Source organism: Cetorhinus maximus, chromosome 11 (assembly GCF_964194155.1).
Source record: "Cetorhinus maximus chromosome 11, sCetMax3.hap1.1, whole genome shotgun sequence".
NCBI lineage: Eukaryota > Metazoa > Chordata > Chondrichthyes > Lamniformes > Cetorhinidae > Cetorhinus > Cetorhinus maximus.
Genome location: NC_135889.1, coordinates 45375968 through 45389295, shown reverse-complemented (window position 1 = coordinate 45389295; position 13328 = coordinate 45375968). Strand labels below are relative to the sequence as shown.

The 13328-nt window shown below is 41.8% G+C and overlaps 1 protein-coding gene across 1 annotated transcript in view; it reads left to right on the top strand.

Annotated features, from left to right (window-relative positions):
* ankar (ankyrin and armadillo repeat containing) overlaps positions 1-13328 on the top strand; it is a 295797-nt gene that overhangs the window by 94054 nt on the left and 188415 nt on the right. Inside the window, exon 5 of the mRNA XM_078551294.1 lies at positions 9998-10178. Coding sequence (XP_078407420.1) covers positions 9998-10178 — 181 coding nt within the window. The remainder of the gene's footprint in view (positions 1-9997; positions 10179-13328) is intronic.

Genomic DNA, 13328 nt, shown 5'->3' with positions numbered 1-13328 from the left:
TATCTCCATTGGATGGCCAAATTCTGCTGTGCAGCATTGGCACTGACCACTGCTACCATCACCTGCCATGATGGATTGGTGATGCCACTGCCCGTCCTGTGGCCAGAACGGGGGTAGAGGACATCACGGCGGGCCTCCACAGAGTCCAAATGGCATTCCAGTAAGGCGTCATTAAACCTGGGGGCTGCTGTCTTTTTGCCTTTCGTGGACATCTTCCCTGCAGCAATCGTGGGCTGTAAGCACTGAGATGTGGTGCGCACGGCTAGACTTTAAATATAGCGCCCGGCATAATGAAGCATAATGAATGAGAGCCCACCTGCCATAGAAACGGCGTGTTTCCCAGGAATGCATAAATAACGTGATGGGTTTGGGATGATACGGGGCGGAATCATCCCAGATTTTCACTAAGTGTCAGTGGGGGAACATTTAGGGGACAGTGAGCATTGTATCATAAGGTTTAGGATGATGGTAGAAAAGGACAATAGGCAATCCAGAGTAAGAATAATTAACTAGGGGAGAGCCGATTTCAACAACCAAGAATGGAGGTGGGTTGAATAGACTGGAATGAAAGATATATTCCCTCAAAAAGGAAAGGTAGGGCAAATAAATCCAGAGCTCCCTGGATGAAGAAGAGGATAGAAATTAAGATAAAGAAGAAAAAGTGTGCTTATGACAGGTGTCAGGTAAAAAATACAATTGAGAACCAAACAGAATACAGAAGGTTCAGAGGGGCGGTGAAAAAGCATATTAGAGAAGTGAAGAAGGATTATGAGAAAAGACTGGCAGCCAACATAAAGGGAATCTAGAAGTCTTTTATAGGCATATAAATATTAAAAGGGTGGTAAAAGGAGGAGTCGGGCTGATTAGGGACCTAAAAGGAAATTTACACATGGAGGCAGGGGACATGGCTGAGGTATTAAATGAATACTTTGCATCTGTCTTTACCAATGAGGTAGATGCTACCCAGGCCATGATGACAGAGAAGGAAACCCTGTCACTAGAAGGGGTCAAATTGATAAAGAGGAATTATTGGAAAAACTGTCAGTATTTAGAGTTGACAAGGCAATGGGACCGGGTGAGAAGCATCTAAGGATATTGTTAGAAAGTACTCTCTAATGAGAGTTTTTTGACTGTAAGCTAAGTTAAACAAACAAGAGTAGAAAAAACAGTGCTGCTGCCTAGCAACAGGGGTCCAGAGAGGTATCCCTCCCGAGCACGCACACACACACACACAAGAAGAGAAACATCAATTTGATTTTGGAAGCTGTTTGAGTTCAGTTGGTTTTGAAAGTAGCTGCCAGGAGAGAGACTGGAGCAAAGGGGACAGATAGCCAGTCCCAAACTAAAGAAAAGATCCTAAAAGTCAGGGGAGCAGAACAGGAGGAAGTCCCAACCAGACCACCTAGTCAAAGGAAGGACAGGAACCTGGAAAAGATCCTGTTAATGAAGCTAAGAGTGAGGGGCAGAGAGAAAGGCTCCAAGCTTCAAATTTAAAAAGACAAAAGCTGCAGTGAGCAGATTTAAAGCAAGAATAGCTTGCAAGAGGCAAGAAAGTCCAAAGAGACAACTGAAGGTAACTCTTTGCTATGGGCATGTGAAGCAGTGGTACTGTTGACGGCTGAGTAGGTGAGAGAGAGTGCATGGAAGACAGCTTGAATGCACGTGGTGACCCAGGGAAGAGGAACATCAGAAAGAGTGTTCGAAACCCTGGAAGTGAACCCTTGCAGAAGGACTGGTTGGCTCACAGTGTGACAAGCGTCTGGGGGGGAGTCAAGGAGAGACCCATGGCATCTGGTTGAGCTGTCAACTGTCGCTTGATTTCAGAGTGTGGTGCGTCTGACAACAGATCGTAATTGGTTTACATGGACTGTGTACGTACTGTGCACAATAGAGTATAAGATAGCTTTTATAACTTGTGTTATCCTTACAAACCTATATATATCTGTAAAGGTATTGTTGTGGGTGAAGGAGTATTGTAATGTTCATCTCGTTTAATAAATGTTTTATTCTTTTGTTAAAAGTTCACCTGGGGAGGATTTTTCCCACGTTGGACCGGCTCGGCGGGGGTGGGCATGTGCGGTCAGGAAGCCAACTGCAGCCCGTGATTGGGGCCGATCCGCGATTTCACGCTGGTGGGCTAATTGAGGCCCGCCCAGCGTGAAACGTGCACCACAGCACTCAGCGTTGCCTATGTAGTAGTGGGGGGGGAGCTGCAGAGGGAGGGCGAGAGCACAAGTTTGCGTATGCACATAGGTGCATGCTGGAAAAGTTCCCTGAGGCACAGAGCTGCTCCAGGGAGATGAAGAGTGTAAAACATTTAAAAAAAGGTGTTAAAATGTTACAAAACATGTCTCCTCATCTGTCACATAAGCAGGAACATGTTATTAATGAAATATAAAAATTTTATGTTATTTTTAGTTGCTGTTGGAACTTCATCCTGCCCATGGATGAGGTTTCCTAAAAATGCAAAGGTCGCTTGGCCTTTTTGCCTGCCAGCCAACCATAAGTTTGGACGGGCAGCGAAAAATTTCTTTCAATTATAACCTTAACGGCCTTAATAGGCCTTTTAATTGCCGGCGGGCACGCTGCCAACTCCGGCGCGCGCACGCTGACCGAAATACTGCATGAGTGCGCAATGATGTTGTGACGCTCGCCGCGTCATCGCACGTCATTTTATGCTCGGTCGGGTCGAGCATTATATTCTGGCCCTACTGACTCCTGTGACTCTTCAGTAGCTACTCCCCACGTATCTAAACAAACAAGATAAAAGTTAGGATCTATTGAGCTGAGTTGAACCCTGGAAGCAGGCTTGTCCAGTGGTAACCTCAGCTGGGGATCATAACAAAGTGCGGGTCTTGCAGGATTTGAAATGAGGACAGCAGATGGTTGGATTGGGAATAATAATTGGTTCAGGATTATCATTATGAAGTGGGATTGGAAATCCTTGAACATTGGTGGGATCTGTGACTCTTTATAAAACAAGTACATGGAGGTAAAGAGGTATTGGACATTAGAATTGGAGTCACTGTGAGGTATTATACGGGTTAGAATTCAAAATGGCTTTGGAAGTTGCTAAAGCTTTTTTACAGATAGAAAGCTTAACCCTGGCTGATTTACAGAAATTAACGAAGAGTAAGCTAATAGACAATCTGGAGTTAGAATTACCCGAAGGGACGAGGATAGCAGACATAGTTGAGATAATAGCACAGCATTTAAAACTGGAAGGGATAATAGAGACCACATTTTCCAGGCAGTGAGTCACAGCTGGAGGTAATGAGACTTCAGTTACAAATGAAGAAACTTGAATTGGAGGAAAAAGAAAGGGCAGAAAAAGATAAAGAAAGATAATTAGATGAAAAGACTAGAGGCAAAGGAAAAAGAAAGAGAACTGGAATTGAAAAGTCTAGAGGCAAAGGAAAAAGAAAAGGAAAGAGAAAGAGAATTAGGAAACTGGAACTTGAATTTCAGGCAAGAGAGATGGAACGAGAAAGGGAATACCAGCTTAGAAGGCCAGAAGTTAAAAAAGAGACCTCAGATGCTGAGGAAAGTTCTGATGATGAAAAAAACCTTCAACTAAAACCCAGTGGTGAGATGTTTAAGTTTGTGCAAGCTCTCCTAATGTTTGAGGAAATGGATGTAGAGGCATTCTTTATTTTGTTTGCAAAGATGGCTAAGCAAATAAAGTGGCCAAAAGATATCTGGGCATTACTGTTACAGTCTAAGTTGGTAGGTAGAGCTCATGAGGTTTATGCTTCACTTTCAGAAGAGGTATCGGTGGATTATGGTGCAGTAAAAAAGGCTATTCTGAGTGCATACGCGTTAGTCCCTGACGCATACAGGCAGAAATTTTGGAATGTAAGGGAACAGCCTGGGCAGACCTACATTGCATTTGAAAGGGTAAAGCAAAGTAATTTCGACCATTGGATAAAGGCATTAAAGATAGAGATGACGTTATGAAGCTCTTGGGGAAATAATTCTCTTGGAAGAATTTAAAGATTCACTTCCTCTTGTAGTTAGAACCCATGTTGAAGACCAGAAGGTTAAGACAGCTAGACAGGCAGCAGAGATGGCTGACAATTATAAACTGGTCCATAAACCTAAACCCTTTTTAACGCGAGGAGAGAAGATGGGAAGGTGAAGGAAGGCAAGTAGCCAGGGAAGAGAAGGGACAATTGGGAATTCTCAGGAGATTTCTCCTCAGACCAGACAAGAGGGTGGAAGTGACATTTGAAAGCCTTAATGTTTTGCCTGTAACAAGGTGGGACATATTAGGGTATATTTGCTGAAGTTTAAATGGTAGACCTATCGCAGTAGTAGAATTGCCAAAGGAATCCTCAGGAAAGATTGCATCAGAAAAGGAAATGGTTGTTAAAACTGTAGAAGTGGTGCAGGTGAAACATGTTCCCTCAGAACATACAGGAAAGGGGGGTATGGTTCGGGATGGTCCAAAGAATTCTTTTTTGATTACTGCTGAAGGAAGTCAGGCTGTTAGAGGCTCCAGATGTTTTGTGTCAAAAGGAGAAATGCTCCCTTACACCTCTAATAAAATAAGTATAAACAGATTAAAATTTTGAGAGATACAGGGGTAAATCAATCATTGATGGTGGTTGATGATACAATTTGTGTTCTGGGTAGCTTTATGAAGGAAAAAGTATTAAGAGGTATTAATGGAATTTATGAACCTGTTACTTTTGTGTGAAGTCAACTTACAAAGTGACTTTGTAAATGGAATTGTTACTGTGAGAATTATTCCTCAATCACCTATTGAAAGGGTGGATTTTATACTGGGTAATGATTTGGCTAGTGGAGACAGTAAGGTGGCAATGACTGTATTGCAGCAAAAGGTTGATCATGTTGATCTTAATACACTTCAGAAAACTACTGTGGCCAAAAATGAAACACCTTTTGCAGATAACAAGCAATTGAAGGGAAACCTGATTAACTTAAAACATCAACTTTCACATATGAAAGAGGAATTTGCTAATGAAAGGACAGAATTGATTAGATCAATTGAGAAGCAGTCACAGAAAATAGAACACTTGACTGAGGACTTGAAATGTCTAAATGATAAACTTGTAGAAGCAAATTTAACAAAGGTCAATCTTCAGTTAAAACTTGATGAACTTCAAGCATCAAAAGTTGCTATGAAATATCATTGTGAATGCCTTGAACAGGAAAAGGAACTGTTGGTAAATCAGAATAATTGGTTGAATGCAGAATTAAAAACCAAAACTAACGAACTGTTAGAATTTCACCGTGGAAAGAGCAATGAGATTCTTGAACTTCAGTGCAAACTGGAGAAGATGAAGGAGAAGATGTGTGGTATGAGCTGTCATGGTTCCAAAGTTGTTCATGTGAATAAAAACTCTTTGCTAAGTTACAGTCCAGTTGAGCAAAGAACTGATCCAAGTAAAATTACTGGTGTATCAATTTCAGTAATGGATGATATGAAAACAACTAAAGTGCCTGCAGAATTGGAAATCATGAATTGCCAACAAAAAGGACTGAAAGCGCAAAATGGTTTGGAAATGTCAATGATCAGACAGACATATTTACAAGCACTTGCTCGTGCTAAGATACAAAATACAGCCGTTGGAATTCAGGCAAGTGATATAGTTCATGGATTATGTAGAAGAATTAAAGGGTTGGGACAAAGTATAAAACTCCACAGGGAGAATATAATTGCCGCTGCTCAAAAAGAAGTGGAAAAGACCTGTTAGAAATGGGATCTGGAGAAACAACAATCTCATTAAAAGTTTAAAGATCAAACCAAGCAGGAATACAAAACTCTTTTGTATGAACATAAGAAGCATCTCAATAACACCCTTGAAATGGCAAAAAGAGATGTTGACCAGAGAAGAAATGAGATGTTAATGAACGAAAATGCCATTTTGACTTTGCTAAGTCGAAATGAGAATTCATCACATTTGAGTTCAGAAAATGAGCTTGAGGATGGAATTACGCCTACAGCGAGTGAAAAGGATGATTGGGCTGTAGACTTAAAAGAAACATTCTTTGCTGAGTTAAAGACTAGGAATAAGAGGAAAAAGAAACATAAAAGTTGACTTATGATAATACTATGATGTACAAATCCTACTGTTGTTACATTTATTGACTTTGTTTAAGTACGTTTTTGTAATTGTGTAATATGATGGGTAGTTGTGAAACAAAATGGAAAATTTATTTGTATGGTATGTAATAAGCTATTCTTAAAAGTTTATGATGTTAAGTTTGTGTGAGACGAGTGTAAGGCCATTGCAAATAAACCTTCACTGTGAAGCTTTCTTTCCTCCAAAGGGGAAGGTGTTAGGAAATACCAGTAGTTTAAGTAAGTTATATTTGTATTTTTTGAGTGTTAGGAATGAGTTTTAGCTTTAATGTTTAAGTTTGATTTGTATTTCTGTATTTGTGTGTTAATGAAGGTTAAATTGAGTTTTAGCTTCACGTTTAAAGGTGCCTGCATTTCTAATGAGAGTTTTATGACTGTAAGCTAAGTTAAGCAAACAAGAGTAGGAAAAAACCACGCTGTTACCTAGCAACAGGGGCCCAGAGAGGCAGGTTCTTCCTGCACACACACACACACAAGAGGAAGAGAAACAATAGTTTGATTTTGGAAACTGTTTGAGTTCAGTTGGTGCTAGGAAGCCAAAGGGGACAGATAGCCAGTCCCAAACTAAAGGAAAGACCCCAAAATCCAGGGGAATGGAACAGGAGGAAGTCCCAAGCAGACCACCTAGTCAAAGGAAGGACAGGAACTTGGAAAAAGTCCTGTTAATGAAGCTAAGAGTGAGGGGCAGAGAGAAAGGCTCCAAACTTCAGATTTAAAGAGACAAAAACTGCAGAGAACAGATTTAAAGCGAGAACAGCTTACAAGAGGCAAGAAGGCCCAAAGAGGCAACTGAAGGTCTGTAACTCTTTGCTATGGGCACGTGAAGCAGCGGCATTGTGGACAGCTGAGTTGGTGAGAGAGAGTGCATGGAAGACAGCTTGAATGCATGTGGTGATCCTGGAAAGAGGATCATCAGAAGGCGAGTTCGAAACCCTGGAGGTGAACTCATGCAGAAGACATCTGACAGAAAGGTAAAAGCAAAGTACTGTCGAAGATGGAAATCTGAAACAAAAACAGAAAATGCTGGAAAAGCTCAGCAAATTCTAACAGCATCTGTGGAGAGAAAAACAGAGTTAATGTTTTGAGTCCGTATGACTCTTCTTCAGAGCTAAAGAGAAGTAAAAATGTGATGAAATTTATACCGTTTAATGGGGGTGGAGCAGGTGAAGCTGAAAAGAAGGCCAGTGATAGAGGGCAAAGGAGAGATTGACAAAGATGTCATATACAAAAGGACAAAGGGGGTGTTAATGGTAGTGGTACAGGCTAAAGGAGGTGCTGATGGTGGCATTAAGGTAAGAAAGCAGAATGTGATAATAGCAGGACAAGGGTAAGCAGTCTGAAAAGAACAACATCTACAAGTGTGGTGGGGGGAGGGGACAGTGGTGGAAAAAAGGATCGAAAATATGATGAAAGGTGGGGATAAAACAATGAAGGAAGGCGTCTGAGAGAAAAGGTTTGGGAGAAGATTCCAAAGCAAGTTCTTGGAGAGTGGATATTGGAAACCCTCATGTGAAAGACGGAGTTCAGTGAGACCGGTTGGCTCACGGTGTGACAAGTGTCTGGGGGGAGTTGAGGAGAGATCCATAGCATCTGGTTGAGGTGACATTGGTTGCTTGATTTCAGAGTGTGGTGTGTCTGACCACAGATCGTTATTGGTTTACATGGACTGTGTACTTACTGTGGACAATAGAGTATAAGATAGCTTTTATAATTTGTGTTACCCTTACAAATCTGTATGTATTTGTAAAGATATTGTTGTGGGTGAAGGAATAATGTAATATAGTTCATCTTTTCTTGTTTAATAAATGTTTTATTCTTTTGTTAAAAGTTCATCTGCTGACTCCTGTGACTCTGATCAGTAGCTACTCTCCATGTATCTAAACAAACAAAATAAAAGTTAGGGTCTATCGAGCTGTGTTGCATCCTGGGAGCAGGCTTGTCCAGTGGTAACCTCAACTGGGGATCTTAACAATATTGAAGGAAGTGGGGGTGGAAATTGCAGGGGCACTGGCCATTATTTTTCAGTTTTCCATAGACTCAGTGGAGGTGCCAGAGAAGTGGAGAATTGCAAACATTACACCCTTGTTCAAAAAAGGTTGTAAGGATAAGCCCAGCAATTACAGACCAGTCAATTTAACTTCAGTGGTAGGGAGGCTTCTAGAAACAAATGGTCAGAATAGAATTAGTAGTCACATGGAAAAATGTGGGTAGGAAGAGCCAGCATGAATTTCTAAAGGGGAATTGTGTTTAAATAACTTGCTGGAGATTTTTGCAGAGGTAACAGAGAGGGTTGATGAGGGTAAAAATGTTCATGTTGTGTACATGGACTTCAAAAGGCATTCGATACAGTGCCACACAACAGACTTGTAAGGAAAATTATAGCTTGTGGAATAAAAGGGACTGTAGCAACATGGATACAAAATTGGCTGAATAATAGGAAATAGAGAGTAATGGTCAGTGGATATTTTTCAGGCTGGAGGAAGGTTTGTAGTGGAGTTCCCCAAGGATCGGTATTGGGACTCTTGCTTTTCCTGATACATATTAATGATCTAAATCTTGGTGTGCAGGGGACAATTTCAAAGTTTGCGGATGATACAAAACTTGGAAGCGTTATAAATTGTGAGGAGGACAGTATAGAACTTCAAAAGGACATAGACAAGTTGGTGGAGTGGGCACATAGGTGGCAGATGAAGTCCAATGCAGGGAAGTGTGACGTGATGCATTTTGTTAGGAAAACATGGACAGACAATGTAAAATAAGGGGTACAATTCTTAAGGGGGTGCAGGAGCAGAGGGACCTGCATGTATATGTGCATAAGTCATTGAAGGTGGCAGGACAGGTGGAGACAGCAGTTAATAAAGCATATAGTGTCCTGGGCTTTATTAATAGGGGCCTAGAGTACAAGAGTAAGGAGGTTATGCTGAATTTATATAAGAGACTAGTTAGACCTCGGCTGGAGTATTGTTTACAGTTCTGGACGCTACACTATAGGAAGGATGTGATCACACTGGAAAGAGTGCAGAAGAGGTTTACAAGAATGGTTCCAGGGATGAGAAACTTCAGATATGAACTTAGATTGGAGAGGTTGGGACTGTTCTGCTGGTGAGGCGAAGGCTAAAAGGAGATTTGTTAGACGTGTTCAAAATCATAAGGGGGCTGGATAGAGTAGATAGGGAGAAACTGTTCCCACTCGTAAAAGGATCGAGAACAAGAGGGCATGGATTTGAAATGATTTGCAAAATTAGCAAGTGTGATGTGAGAAAAAAACTTTTTCACACAGCGAGTGGTTCGAGTCTGGAATGCACTGCCTGATGGAGCCAGCTTTGATCGAGGCATTCAAGAGGGTATTGGATGATTATTTGAATAGAAACAATGTGCAAGGGTACAGGGAAAAGGCAGGAGAATTGCACTAAGTCATAATGCTCACTTGGAGAGCCGCTGCAGATATGATGGGTCAAATGGCCTCCTTTGGCGCCGTAACAATTCTGTGATTCTGTGAACCAGCTGCCTCTCCCAATCCCACTCACTTTGTTTAGGCTGCAATTGCCAGTCAGCGGGCAGTCAAGCCACTGTTGTTCTGAAATATCATGTATAATACCCACGTTGGACTTCCCTCCTGATGCATCTGTGTGCATACAAACCCTCCCGCCTCCCAGCCTGTCTCCAGAGGGCTGGTAAAATCTCAGACTAGGTGGCTCAGCACCGGCCAAAGACTGAGCATGGGATTTCCTGATCTAAATAGTTTAGTCGTACACTGCAATACTTCTGCCTGCTAGACCATCAGAGATCTTTTTGTTTTTACTTTGATCCTTAGAATGTTTGAAGGTTTATACTGAATTGTATGTTAATCCATGTTTAAAATGTCTTGTTTCAATGTTATTTTTACAGCTATTATGTAATCTCTATAGAACTGGAAAACCTCCTTCAGACATTTCAGAAGGCTCAATGGTGGAGAATGTTGAGTGAAGCAATCCCTCTGCTCAAATCTGATAAGCTACCATTAAATGGAGTCCAGTTGTATGAACAATTAAGGAAAAAGTTTGGTCATAAAAAGGCCATAAAATGCAAGGTACTAAGAATGTTGGATTTTTGCTGCACAGAAACACTTAGTAAATACAGTTATGCAGCTTTTTTTGTACTGTACCTCATGATAATTATGATAATTACGTAATGTTGGCAGTTATTTTCCCTGCATGTGACTAGCTACTGAAAGACTTTGAACAGTTACATAGGAGTACAAATATGAGGGGTAACCAGACTCTATTGAATGACACCATTTATAATGAAGCATATATTTTTTAATATTTCTTATGGAAAGTAATAGTTTTAGATTAGAAAAGCGTTCAGTGAGCTCTCAGTGGCTCAATGTGCATCTTCATTTATCTTTATCCTGGAAAATGGGTGTTTCTGGATAGGCCAGCATTTATTGCCCATCCATAATACTTTGAGAAGGTGGTGGTGAAGTGTTTTCTTGAACTGTTGCATACCAAGTAAGGTACTTCCATACTTTTTTTCGGTGAGGAGTTCCAGGATTTTTATCCAACAATGTTGGCAATAAATTACAAGATATGGTACTGAGCCATAGGGATAAGGATGACCCTAGATTCAGTCTCCAATTAAGTGTTATCAGTTAAAGTGGCTGGAAAATGCAAGGTACCCAGCCCATTCTTGATCACAGCTCTAGACGTGGATCACACTCCTTTGCAAAAATTGCATACCTACTCAGGCAAGGGTGTAATAGCGCCATCTTGTGACTATTCAGCTGTATAAGAATAAAACAATGTCCATGTTTGACAGGAAAGATCTGACAGTTTGGTGACAAGGATGGGAATACAGATTCCCTAGCTGAAAAACTTTGGATTGGAGGAGTTCCCAGCTAACCAACCAATGGATTGTGTGTTCTTTGTTTGAGAAAAGGCTTAAAATATGGACTAAAAATTGGATTGTACATGTGGGTGGACTGACCTTCCAAGATGGATGTGCCTATTGGAATTATCAGGTGACTGGGGCAGTATGGCTGTGACCAAGAGCTTTTTGGCGCATTTGAGGAGCGGCTAGGGATGTTTTACACTGCTAACAATATCCTCGAAGATCCTGATAATCCAGCTGTCAACCAGGCAGTGTGGGAAAGGAAAAGGGTGATATTTTTGATGAAGACGTGAAAGTTAATGAGAATTTCAAGAATTTGCTCACCCCAGTGAAGCCAAAGGACACACTGCTGAAGGACATTACGATTTGAGAAGCACTACAATCTCAAGCCTTTGGAGACTGCAGAAAGCTATTGTTTTAGAACAAGGTATCAGTTATCACGGTGGGCTTCGCTGGCTAGGCCAACATTTATTGCCCATCCCTAGTTGCCCTTGAGAAGGAGTGGTGAGCTGCCTTCTTGAACTGCTGCAGTCCATGTGGTGTAGAGACACCCACAGTGCTGTTAGAAAGGGAGTTCCAGGATTTTGACCCAGTGACAGGGAAGGAACGGCAATATATTTCCAAGTCAGGATGATGAGTGACTTGGAGGGGAACCTCCAGGAGGTGGTGTTCCCATCTATCTGCTGCCCTTGTCATTCTAGATGGTAGTGGTTGTGGGTTTGGAAGGTGCTGTCTAAGGACCCTTGGTAAATTCCTGCAGTGCATCTTGTAGATGCACTGCTGCTACTATGCGTCATTGGTGGAGGGATTGAGTGTTTGCGGAAGTGGTTCTAATCAAGCGGGCTGCTTTGCCCTGGATGGTGTCAAGCTTCTTGAGTGTTGTGGGAGCTGCACTCATCCAGGCAAGTAGAGAGTATTCCATCACACTCCTGACTTATGCCTTGTAGATGGTGAACAGGCTTTGGGGAGTCAGGAGGTGAGTTACGCTCTGCAGAATTCTCAGCCTCTGACCTGCTCTTGTAGCCACAGTATTTATATGGCTAGTCCAGTTCAGTTTCTGGTCAATGGTAAGCCCCCAAGATGTTGATAGTGGGGGGTTCGGTGATGGTAATGCCATTGAACATTAAAGGGTGATGGTTGGATTCTCTCTTGTTGGCGATGGTCATTGCTTGACACTTGTGTGGCACGAATGTTACTGGCCACTTGTCAGCCCAAGCATGGATATTGTCCATATCCAGGTCTTTCTGCATTTGGACATGGACTGCTTGGGGAGTCAATTCATTGTAATTTTGCAGAATTTCAAGAGAGAGTATTGTGTGACAGATTTGCAGCTTAAAAAGTGAGCGCATTCACAGTAGGTTGATGGCATTGCCAAATTTGACTTTTGAACAGTTTGTCAGACAGCATTGTCCATGGACGTGGCTGAATGTGACTCGAGAGTAGTTTGAATTAACAGCCGTCAGCCACCTACTGAAGTAAATAAGATGCAAATGAGGAAGCAGAAGCCCCCAACAATGATAGCTGGTGGTAGTCATGTGGATGTTACTAGTAAGATAACGGGAAGAGGCCATCAGGGTTTTAGCAGTGGTACCACGAAACCCCATTACAGGTGCTTAGGCCAGCATTGGGCACAGAACTGTCCACCTGTCAAGGCAGAATGCTACAGCTGCAAGAGAAGGGTCATCTTTCCAAGACATGTCACCAAAAGGTCAATGGTAAAAATGCTGGCAGGAGGAAACGTCAGTTGTTACATATGTTTGTTGAACAGCAGCGGGTTGACGAACGGTCGTTTGAAAGCCATACAATCAGATGCACAAGGATGTCCAGTGGAAATTCGCAGGGCATCATTGTTTCATTAGTACAAGATGGAGGTCAACACGAGCATCAGTTAGCTTTATTCCTGAGTCACTGTATCATGAAAAGTTGAGTCAACATCACCTGGAAAAATCACGAGTAGAGTTACACATTTATGGAAGAGAGAAAATTCCCATAATTGGAAGCTTGTCGGTTCTGGTCACATAAAATGAGCAATATGGAAAATGCTCATTGTTGTGAAAGGTGAAAAGCCAACCTGGTTAGGTAGAAACAGGTTAGCAACACAAATTAAATTGGAGCGATCTTGTCAAGTTGGAGTGAAATTCACATCACAAGACAATGTTGTCGACAAGTACTCTAAAGTGTTCAGTGAAACGGGCAAACTGACTCAAGGGTACAAGGCTAATGTATAAGTTCAGAGGAATGCAAGACCAGTTCATTGCACGTTGCTTCCAGAGCAAAGATAGAGCAAGAGCTGAAAAGATTTGAAACTAAGACTATTGATAAGGCAGAGCAGTTTAACTAGACCACTCCC